The sequence below is a fragment of the Talpa occidentalis genome, unplaced genomic scaffold (genome assembly GCF_014898055.3).
Source record: "Talpa occidentalis isolate TD23 unplaced genomic scaffold, MPIMG_talOcc4v2.1 talOcc4.9, whole genome shotgun sequence".
Taxonomy (NCBI): Eukaryota; Metazoa; Chordata; class Mammalia; order Eulipotyphla; family Talpidae; genus Talpa; species Talpa occidentalis.
The window spans coordinates 84418407-84430309 of record NW_023605305.1 but is presented as its reverse complement, the minus strand read 5'-3'; the positions used below and the strand labels follow the sequence as shown (position 1 = coordinate 84430309).

General features: G+C 43.4%; 1 protein-coding gene across 3 annotated transcripts in view; it reads left to right on the top strand.

Annotated features, from left to right (window-relative positions):
* The first annotated feature begins 437 nt into the window (after positions 1 to 437).
* RNF145 (ring finger protein 145) overlaps positions 438 to 11903 on the top strand; it is a 57653-nt gene continuing 46187 nt past the window's right edge. The window contains exons 1-2 of one of the 3 annotated variants that reach the window (XM_037501150.2): positions 438 to 683; positions 6427 to 6629. In XM_037501150.2, the coding sequence (XP_037357047.1) occupies positions 6446 to 6629 (184 nt within the window). In that variant the 5' untranslated portion in view covers positions 438 to 683; positions 6427 to 6445. Of the gene's footprint in view, positions 684 to 956; positions 1448 to 1725; positions 3276 to 6426; positions 6630 to 11903 lie in introns of those variants that run through there. The other 2 variants (XM_037501152.2, XM_037501151.2) reach the window with 2 other exon arrangements.

Below are 11903 nucleotides of genomic sequence, written 5' to 3'. Positions count from 1 at the left end.
AGGCCCGCCTGGTCCCACTCGCCCACGTGGTCCCGGCAGATGAGTGTGGGTGCGAGCGCGTGCTGCTGGGGTGTTTGGGGAGTGTGAGAGAGCACGTGTGTCAGAATGGCGCGTGTCACAGTGCGCGTGCGGGTGTCGGCGCGGCCGGCGCCTCCCCAGCGGCCGAGCCGGGCTGCGTGGGCCCGGGAGGCGCGTGCCCGCCGCCCACGGCCCCGAGAAGGCGCGGGAACCCGCCGGCCCGCGCGATTGTGAGTGAGCGCCGGCGGGGGCGCGCGCGCGGGCGGCGGGCGGCGGGCGGCGGGCGGCGGGCGGGGGCGGGGGCGGGGCGCGCCGCGCTGGCCGTGCCGCGCGCAGGCGCAGAGCGCGGGAGCCGGGCCGCGGCCGCCGCAGAGCGCCGGGGGCGGGAGGCGCGCGCGCAGGAGGCCATGGCCGCCGCTGGCTGCTGAGGGACGCGGGGCCGCCGGAGCCTGCCGCCGCGGACGATGGTGACCGCACGAGTCGGCCCGCTGCCGCCGCCGCTGCCGCCGCCGCCTCAGACGCCGAAGCCCAGGCCCGGCGCGGAGGAGCCGCCTCTGTGAGCCGCGCCATCCCGGCCCCCGCCGCCGCCGCCCGAGGAGAACGGGAGGGCGGGCGAGAGAGCCGGGGAGGGCGCCGCCCCGCGGGGACGGAGGCCGCCGCCTGAGGTGAATGAGCGGCCGCCCCGGGGGGCTGCCCGCCGCCGCCGTCCTCCCCTCCCCCATCCCGGCGCCTCCACGCCTCCCCATCCGCGGCGCGGCCGCGGCGCCCGCAGCATCCCCTCCCTGCCCCCCGCCGCGCGCGCGGCCCCTCCGGCCGTCCGGCCCCGCCGCCCCTTCCGGGGCCCCGCGGGGAGCCCCCTCCCCCGCTCCCCGCCGCCGTCCCCCGCCCCCCTTCCTCCTGGAGACACCCGTCGCCTCCCCCGGCATTCCTAAGATGCCCTGCTCCTGAGCTCGCCCCCCGCCCCCTGCGCACCCCTGTTTCCAGCCCTTTTCTCACCCCCTTCCTAGGCAGCCGCTTCCTTGCTGCTTCCCTCCAGTTGCCGACTTCCAACTTTCCCTCTCTGGGTCTTTGTCCACTTTGCTTCCAGGCTCCCATCCCTTTCCCTTTCCCTTTCGCCTTCCCCTTTTTTGGGCTGCGCGGCCCCAAACTCCGCCTGACCCCCAGACGTGCGTTTTGAGGGTGCAGGAAGGCCTGCCTAGCTATCCACGGTGTGGGGACCCGTCTGCTCGGCAGTCCGTCTGTCAGTCTTGTTGGCCCTCATCCCTCCCTTTTTGTCCCTCGCTTTTCCTCTCCCGCTTGCCATCCTCCTGCCCTGCCCCGCCGGTTCTGCGGCCCCCACCCGAGGACCCCTACCCTCCCTTCTGGAATGAGCCCCTTTTCTGTCGGAGGAGGATGAAGTTCGCCCGCGTTTTGCATCGGAAGCTGGTTGGTGCGTGGCGCGTGGAGGCTGCACCCCTGGCCAGAAAGGAGGGAGCTCCCTGGCACTGGCCTACCCTGGGAGAGTTTTTGGGAACGTAATTTCCTAGCCCCGCGGAGGCAGCCCGTTGCTGCTGCTGCTGCTAGTGCTGCTGCTGCTAGTGCTACTGCGCCGCCGGCTTTGCTGCGAGCTAGGTTGGGGTTACTATAGTTCAAACGCATCTGCTGGCTGCAGGCGGGGCGGAGGGGGGAGCGGTTAGGCAGTGCAAGAGAGGGAGGGGGTTTTGCAGCCTAGAGGCATCAAAGATTTGTCGATAGCTGTGCGTCGCAGCCTGCAGTAAACAGGAAACTAGTTTGCTAGTAGGAAAGGAGAGGACTGTGCATCTTTTTTATTTTTGAAAATGCGGAGTGTGCGGTTCTGCTGAATCTTGAATCATGACCAGAGGATGAGCTGTCTGTCGGTGCTGCAGTCGTGAGCCAGGCTGAGCGCCCAATGGCCGAGGTAGCAGTTTTTATTTCCTCCATCTGGCTCCTTAAGTTGAAAGAAGGCCCTTGTATTCGGAGTGGACGCGAGATCTTTGCCCTTTTCGAGAGGAGAAAGCAAAGAACTGCTAGTAGTTGATGTGGAAATCAGGTATATATAAAGTTAGCTAGCGATGAGTGGGAGTGGGGAGGACCAGCTATATTTAAAACGTGTGCCAATGCTTATTATGTAAGAAGTGCGCTCTCATGGTATCTCAATTTTTGGCTGAGTTTACATATGATTTGAGGCTCCAACTTAATCCCCTTACATTAATTGTCAGGGCTCACCATCGTAACATACGGACATCCTGAAAGTCTGTTTTTCTAAAGATTGGTTTTAACAAATGGCAGAATTTTTCCTTATTTAATTGGATGGGCAGAGAAAGGTGATTACTGATGAATGATAGTTTTTGTTTTTATTCTTTTGATGGGGAAAAAGACGTAAAAACTCAGCCTTAAAATATTTGATTAGTATACTGAATTCTTGTAAATTGGATCTTGTGGCATTCTTATTTGTCTTTTTAAAAGGAGTTTATCTTAGGAGCTGTGAAACTTCTTTTGGTAAGATCACAGTTCCCATTTCTATTATTTGACATACGCTGACATAAATCAGAGTGAGCTGTGACTAAAAATCCCATTTTTCACCTTATTCAGAATGGTTTGATTTCTTCAATATTCAAAACCAAAATGCAATGTTTTCAGGAAACTATAGAATGAAACCCCCTATTTCCTGCGTTTGCACCGTGCCACGTTTTGCTTGCACAAGGCATTACTGTGTGTGTAAGTGGCATTGCTGCTTCCAAGCCTGGAAATTTCATTTAATGAAGTTGTCCTTTTCTGGGTTAGCATTTGGTGCTTTTTTGCCATTATTGGAAAGAAAGGCTTTTTTAAAAAGCTGTTTTACTGGGTATAGCATTTTTCAGTTTCAGTCAATTCAGTTTGCTAATCGCTGAGACATTGTTTTGGGGTATGACTTTCTCAGTTCCCACAGTTCAAGGAGGAAGTTTTAAAATCTTGCATGGCAGGTAAACTGGAAGTATTTGAGCAGGGCAGGAAGGAACTTAAATATATGTGGCTTTAGGGCAGTAGCAAGCATTTTCTTTGCTGTTGGCTCTCCTGCTTATTTTGTAAGATTATTTAGTATTGTTAGGTTTTAAGAGAATTTGAGTTCCCTCTGACTCAGAATATCATCATTAGTTTGGTATGACAATAAGATAAATTAGACTTGAATCAAACTTCTAAGAGGTATAAAAATCTCTTTACTTCAGGAAAGAAGACACCATTTTTATACTTCATGTTGGTGATACAGCCATTTGAAGGTGTGTGATTTCTTGTATCTGCACTAAGGATAAGTATTTGAATGTTTTGTGTAGGTGTTGGTGTAGTGTATAGTGTAAAGTAATTTATTTGTGATGATCACCACTCTATCATGTGGCCTTTATACTTTCGAAAGGTTCAACATTACAAAGATTTGGGGAAAAATTTTTTCCTTTCTTTCCTTAGCTCTTGCAGGTATTTTAGATTTGGTTTTCCATGTATTACATCTGTCTCCTCTATATCTCTAGTCTGCTAAAATATCACTGAGTACAGAAATAAATTAAACATTTAATAAGCAATAGATTTGTTATTAAACAGACATATTTCATTTTATCCAGTGTGGATATGATTCTTGAGCTTATTCTGAAATAAAATTTGGGTATCTGTTTTCTTGGCTATTCTTCTGTATTGACAGCTTTGAACCACCCAGGTGTTTTGTTTTTTTTTTTTTTTTAAATTTTTGTTCTAATTGTGAAGCAGGAAATATGGTGCTTAAGAGGAAAGGTAGCATTCTGTCCATGACCATCTTTTGTGATAGAGTTAATCCTCTGTAAGAATTAGATAGATTTTTTTCTGTAGCAGTTCAGACTTTGATTTCTAATGTAGGATGATTATATTTTTATTTTTTATTTTTTTTAAGATTTATTTATTTATATAAGCGTGGGGGTACAGGCCAGAGGCGTGGGAGAGTGAGAGAATTCACGGGAGACAGAGTGGGGAGCAGAACTGGCAGACGGACCGAAGACACTGCTGAGCGGAGCTGTGAGCAAGACAGGAGAGGTCTGCCGCTTCACAGCACTGTGCTCAACCCACTGCTGCGCCACCCTGATTATATTTTTAAATCTCTTTAAGAACTACAATAAATGGTGCGAGTTGGTATGTTTAAAAATAACAAAACATTAAAACAGGAAGGTGCCAAGTCAGTTGAAATAAATGTGAACCAAAAGTATTAGCTCAGTAGTGGTACCTTTTTTTGCTATAAGAGCAGAAGTACTGATTTATATTGGATTCTAGAATATGGGAAAAAAGAGTTTTCCATTATAGGATAAAGCTGTGAATGGTATCTTGGTATGTGGTGATTTTCACACGACTGGTGGTTTGTGAGAAAAATCTATATTTCCTCTGCACTCCCAACAGTTTGACCATCAGTGTAGGTAGTTATTTCCTTAAATCAGTGAGACAGCTTGGACAATATCATATGTTTTACCATTTTCTTTTTTTTAATCCCTCTTCCTCTTCACCCCTCCCCCCCATAATACGGGTTTTCTAGAATATTTGACAAAGAGAAAAAGACAGAAAAAAAGGGACTAAAAATCACCTTAATCTTACTGTTGAAAGGATGTGAATATGACTATTTTAGTATATTTCTTCCCAGGATTTTTTTTTTTTCCTCAGTAATAAGAGCTTTGAGAAATTTAGGTTCCTGAATGGTGTAATTTGTAATACATGTTGATAAGTGATTTATTTTTCAGTACTTTTTCTCCCCCCTTAGGACACAGCTATTTGGTTTTGAGGTTTTTTTTCTTTTTTTCTTTTTTTTTATTTGTTTGTTTATTTATTTATACAAGCACTGCTTACAATCAGAAGCACGGGAGGGTGAGAGAATTCACCAGAGCCAGAGCAGGGAGCAGAGCAGGCAGAAGGACCGAAGTACACTGCTGAGGGGAGCAGCAGGCGCTGCAGGAGAGGTCTGCGCGCCATGTGGGACCCTCCTCCGGTGGCCGGGGAGCAGCCGGGGATCCAACCAGCACCGCAGAGGCTGCGGGTAGCTTTGCAACCCAGCGCTCAACCCCTGTGCCACCGGGGAGGCCCTGGTTTTGAGTTTTAAAATATTTTTTCTTTAGGAAAATTATTAAAGTGGTCTAACTCATTTAAAGTAATCAGAATTAATGGTATCTATTTGTAAAAATGTTAATTCTGCATTATTAGTGGGGGTTGTTGGACAACACTTAGGTAGCATCAGTGTTATATGATCAAAATCAGTGTTCAGTAAAATCAGTTTCTCAGTGATTGAGAAACTTTTATTATTAAATTGTTGCCAAGTTGAGAAGTTGAGCTGCCTTACTTTTTGTAAAACTGTCTTAGGGAGCTCTGAAAATTAGAGGGTAAAATGGAAATACTGACAAATATTTAACCATACCATAGCAATCTGTCACTATAATTTTCTTCAGAAATAAATGTTTTCATTTGTCCTGTAATGTCTGAAATTACTGCCAAAACTCGAAATGTGTTTAGCTTTCTCAGCAAAATGCTTAAAAGAATGTTGTCAGAGCCAACACTCCACAATTATCTTTATTCTTAAATTGTTCTCTACCCATTTTTGTTTGCTCTATGCTCATTCCTGTAACTCCTTGGATTAATTTGCACCTCTATCATATAAAAGGGTGTTGAACTTGGTTTTCTTTTTAAATAATGGGTTCAGGAGATCTTTTATTTTAATTTTAATTTTTTTTATTTTAGTACTCAGTTGCTAATCAAGCCAGGGTATTGCCAGTACCTGACTCTTCCATCACGTGCCAGCGTATGTCTCTCCATCATGGGAAGAATTTGATGGGGATTATTTTCCTACTTTAAAGGCAGATTATGGGAATTTCAGATAAGGGGTTTAATGAGTCAAGGAAGCAATCTTGCAAAATATGTTGCCTTTATATCTTGAGTTCTCTGGATTGTGTCTGTATCATGTATATTCAGTTTTGATTGTAAGTAATAAGGAAAAGATCAGATTATGATACACTGCAAGCTGCAATATGCTGTTTTCAGATTTTTAGTGACTAGGTTTTTTTGTGTTTAAAATGTGCCCCCCCCCCGCTTTTTTAAAAGCACTACATAAATCTCACAATTTCATATGAGTGAATTTGACTTTTCAAGTTAGTTGGCCAAAAGCCAGTTTTTTACAGGGTGTTTTTGTTGCTGAGTGCCTAGATTTGTAGTGAGTTAGTGGACCTTTAAAAAATAAGTTGTGAGATTGAATGTTTAATCAGAATCTTGATTGGGCATACCTGAAAATGTCAATGTGAAAAAACTACGTGGGTCATTTTACAAAGCCCTAGAAATTGTAGGTCTGGCTAAGGACAATCCATGAGATTCATAAGAGGATCTTTAAAAGATATTTGCATTGACTTGGTTTTATATACTGTCTCTCCTGAATTTTAGGTCTGCTCCAAGAAAAAACATGGCTGCAAAGGAGAAGCTGGAGGCAGTGTTAAATGTGGCCTTGAGGGTGCCCAGCATCATGCTGTTGGACGTGCTGTACAGATGGGACGTTAGCTCCTTCTTCCAGCAGATCCAAAGAAGTAGCCTCAGTAACAACCCTCTTTTCCAGTATAAGTATTTGGCTCTTAATATGCATTATGTAGGTAAGTATCTACATCAGCTTTTCTAATCTTTCAGTGAGCAGTCTCTGATGTATTTGTCTTTTGTGTTTTTTGTTGGTTTGCTTACTTTTTTTGGAGTAGAAGAAGTAGGTATAGGCCAGAGCGGGCGTGGGGGGAATGGGTGAGAGGATTTACCAAAGACAGTGGAGGGCAGAACAGGTGAATTTACTGAAATAAACTGCTAAGGGAAGCAGTAGGCAAGACAGGAGAGGTCTGCTGTGCCTGGCCTGGAATGGAACTCAGGCCATAGGGGTGATGGCTCTGAGACTTAACTCCTAGGTCACAGGGACTGCCATCTTTTGTGTATTTATTTTTTATAAGATTTATTTATGCATACAAGAACTGGGGTACAGGCCAGAGGTGTGGGGGGTGAGGGATTCACCAGAGACAGAGCGAGGAACAGAACAGGTGGATACATTGAAATACACTGCTGAGGGGAGCAGTGGGCGAGTTGGGAGAGGTCTGCTGCTTCATATAGGTTTCTCCCTGGCCGGGGATCGAACTCACGCTGCAGAGACTGTGGATAGCTTCATAGGTTGCATCTTAACCACTTGCGCCACCAGGGAGGCCCCAGTTTGGTGGTATTATATTGGGTTGCCAAATAAGTTTTTTCAAATACTTTATGACTTTTCTGACAGCCCAGTAATATTTTCTTTCTTAAAATATATTCCTTAAACTGTTACTGATGGGATTTGTGGCTAATGGTAAAAGTATTGTTGAGAGGTTAAAGAAATTAAAGTCAAGAAATACATAAACCAGAGATAAAATTTATCTTGAATAAAAGTTAATGTCCCTTAATTTTTAGGTTAATTTTTGGTGTATATGTAATGATTGCAATGACATATTTTAACTTGACATTGCTATTGCTTAACTCAAGACTGTGTAGTGGTATCATTAATACTTTTATTACTAGAATTGCCCATCTCAAGGGTGTCTTTTATAAAATTGTGAAGGGTTGTGTTTCTTGTGTTTTTTTTTTTTTTTATATGGAAGGACTTTTTGGGTTTCATAGTTTAGCTCTGTGAACCCCTTGCAGCTATGAGAGAGTAGCAAGTAAACCATAGTGGGAAGAAGTATCGTACAGTGAAAAAGATGGTATGTTAGATAGAGGCCTAATATCTGGGTACAGTAAACCCCATCTCTCTCAGACAGCACTACCTTGGAAAAGTCTGGAATGAAGAGGTTCTTTTATGCTATAAAACACTGTAATTTTCAGCCCTTTTCCCTAAAGGTTTTGTTATGTTAGCTAATTTGTGGAAATAATTCCAGCCTATTGTAGAACAACAATTGGGGACCTAGCTTAGGTATTCAGCTTATTCAGCAAAGTAATTCACACTGGTTTTAAAAATGTGCTTGTCATGTATTATTTCTGACTAGATTGAAATATTTATTATAAAAACAGCTGTCTAATAATAAGAAAGGTTAATTTTAGAAATTGAATGGGTTCTAGTGCAGTTGAAATATTACTCTGGCTTATAACTTTGGAAACTCAATGACACCTTTATAAGTACACTTATTGTATACTGTGGTGGGGTAAGCTCAGCAATGACATGAGCAGATACTGTCGGCTTGAACAGTTTTTTGGTTGGTGTAACTTCTGTGTCAAAGTATTATGTACTTTTTTTTAAAATTTTTTTTTAAAGATTTATTTATTTATTTATACAAGCACTGGGTACAGTCAGAAGCGCGGGAGGTTGAGAGAATTCACCAGAGCCAGAGCGGGGAACAGAACAGGCAGACGGACAAAATACACTGCTGAGGGGAGCAGCGGGTGGCAGGAGAGGTCTGTGCTCCATGTGGGACCCTAACCGGTGGCCAGGGATTGAACCGGCTCTGCAGAGGCTGCGGGCAGCTTCACAGCCCAGCACTCAACCGCTGCACCACCAGGGGAGGCCCTTATGTACAGTTTATATAAGTTCCAGTTGACACAATTTTCATCTTGAAGTATATTTTTAAAATTAATGATTTTGGGCCTCCCTGGTGGCCTAGGTGTTGTCTCAGCACTTATATACTGCAGCCTAAGTTCAATCTCCGGCCTGGGAGCTAACCCACATATGGCACAGCAGACCTCTCCTGTCTTGCTCTCTGCTCCCCTTAGCAGTATATTTCAGTAAATCTGCCTCTTCTCCCCACTCTTTCTCTGGTGAATCCTGTCACCCCCTGCACCTCTGGCCTACATCCCAGTTCTTCTAAGCAAAAATACAAAATAAAAATTAAAAAAACTTGATTTGTGAAGTTGGTGGAAGATAGTGAAAAGTATCTTCCTTCTATCTGTGTTTCCACTAAGTTCTCACTCTGAGACCCAGTAAGTAGCAATTTTTATTTCTTTGTGTATAACTTTGGATGTATAGTTGTATATATGTAAACAAATATATATTGATATATAAACGCAAATATGACATATTTCCCATTTTTTAAACAGATGATAGCCTAATTTAGTAAAGGTTTTTGAACCTCTTTTTTCCGTTTATTTATGTGTAGCCATAACTATTTATTGCTTTTGATTACTTATTTTTAAAGTTTTTATTTATTTTTGCATAGAAGAACTGGGTAGTGTAGGCCAGAGGTACAGGTGGTGAGAGGATTCACCAGAGATAGAGTGGATAGCAGAGCAGTCAGATCTACTGACATGACATATATTGCTAAGGGGACCAGTGGGGTAGACAGGGGAGGGCTGCTACACCACATGTGGGTTAACTTCCTGACTGGGGAACCCCTAGATACTCATGAAATAATCTTTGTGCTCTATGTTTTTACACCGACACTTTCTGCCAAATCTTAGGTTCTGGTTAAATGAATCCTCACTCTCCTTTCTGCCCTCCCATTTTGTTTTATGGTATCCTTGTATGGCTGTCCCATAATTTATTGAATTCATTACCCCATTGGTAGACTTTTTAGATAGCTTCTGTTTCTGCTATTTCGTACAGGTTGTACTCAATAATTTTGCAGATCCATAATTTCCACAGGTACAAATAGAGCCTAAGGTTGTGTTGGTGGAAGTGGAATTAAAGAGAAAACCCATTTGTAACGTTGATGGATTTGCTCCACATAGAATTTTACTATTTTGTAATAGTAAACAGTGGTTGAGAGTTCCTGTAATCTTATATACCCTTATCAAAGCAGTGTTATCCAAATGTTTATACTTGAGTACTCCAGTAAGTGAAAAATTGATGTTTTTTAAAACATGGTTTTAAATTACATTTCTCTTAGTCTAAGTGAGATTGAGTTTATTTAGTTCTTTAAGAAAAATGTGCATTTGCTTCTCTGAGGTCGTTTAGCTCATGTTCCTTACCCACTTTTCCGTGGATCAGTGGTCTTTTCTTACCAATTGTGGGAGTTTGGTAAACATTAGGGACATTAACTGCTTTTGATGAATTAAAATGATTTTTCTAGTTTTAGTTCTCTTGAATTTGCTATGACTTTTTTGACATGCAGAATTTTTTGTTTTTAAAGATTATTTATTTATATGAGCACTGGGTACAGTCAGAAGTGTGGGAGGGTGAGAGAATTCACCAGAGCCAGAGTGGGGAGCTGAACAGGCAGACTGACGAAATATACTGCTGAGGGGAGCAGTGGGCGTGGCAGGAGAGGTCTGCGCGCCATGAGGGACCCTCGCCCGCGGCCGGGGATCAAACTGGCGCTACAGAGGCTGTGGGCAGCTTCGCAGCCCAGCACTCAACCACTGCGCCACTGGGGAGGCCCCTTAAAAAAGATTTATTTATGCATACAAGAACTGGGGTACAGGTCAGAGGTGTGGGGGGTGAAAGGATTCACCAGAGACAGAGTGGGGAGCAGAACAGGCAGATTAACTGAAATACACTGCTGAGGGGAGCAGTGGGTGAGTTAGGAGAGGTCTGCTGCGCCATGTGGGTAGCTCCCTGTCCGGGGATCGAACTCGTGCTGCAGAGGCTGCGTCAGCTTCATAGGCTGCGTCTTAAACCCTTGAGCCACCAGGGAGGCCCCAACACCCCAGATCTTCTAAGCATAAAATCAATATTTTTTTTAAAAAAAGTTTAAAAAAAAATCTGCTCTATTTATAATTTACTGTGTGTTATAGATATAATTTTATTGTCAACTATCTGTATTTGTATTTATTAAATAGCTTAGTCTAAGTTTTCCTGGTTATTATTTAGTAAATTCTCATGTATCCTTTGTCCTATGTCTGAAGTTTTTGTTCCAAGTCTGTTTTATTATTGAGGATTAGAATCACGTTTTACTGTCTGATACAGTTTCTTCATGAGTTTTTATTTTCCCCCTCAGAGCTTTTCTGTTACTGTTAGTTATATATGTGAGCTTTAGAATTATCTAACCTTATATTCCCAAATAATCAACCCTATTGACCTTTCTCCTTGGGATTTCATTATTTTTTTTAAATAATAAATTTTATTTTTATATTCCCCATACAATTGCAACCCCCCCATTCTGACCCCAATCCCTCCCCTCCCGCCCCCCACCCCCCAGAGATTTCATTATTATTAACATTTTAAGTTAGTGTGAGTGTGACGAGATAGCTTAAGGATGCTGACATCTTTCTATGTAAGAGCATAGAAGGCCTCCTGTGTGCAAGACTTCATTTGAGTATTTCTGGAGTGTTTTGAGGTTTTCTTTATATAGGTTTTAGACATTTATTCAGTTCAATACTAAGTATTTTATCTTTCGTTGCTGTTGTTTTTTCTCCTTTACATCCTCTAATTGTAACTAAGAGCATAAAAATCAAGATCGGGAGTAGAATGTGTATGGAATAAAATAGAACCTTTAGACTTAGCTATTCAATATGAGTTGGGGAGTTCTGTCTGAACAGTAAAGAAAAGTGCCTGTCCAAATGTAATTCATGGAATGTTTTACAGAATTGTTGCACAGACTGTAGGATATGAAAAGGGGAATGTAAATATTATTGAAAAGGTAGAATGGTACCATTTGTGAACAACTCTGAAAATATGTTAGATATTGTACTTAATTTGGTAGGTGGGCAGGGACCTGGATTTAGAGTAGGTAGGAGACATGTCTTTTAAGATTAATTAGGCAGTGTTGTTTGGGATGATGGATTGGGGAATGTAGTGGACAACAGGAGGGTAGGAGTACTAGCTGGGATTTTAGGCTAGAGGTGTTGAGAGCAGAATTAGCATGGTAGACATTGGACAGGAAAGGGTGTGTATGAGAACAATTCAGTTGAAACCATCACTAAAATCATTGGTGACCTAAAATGTAAAAATCAGCCTTCATTTCTGTTCTCATTCTGCAGACCTTCCCATGTTT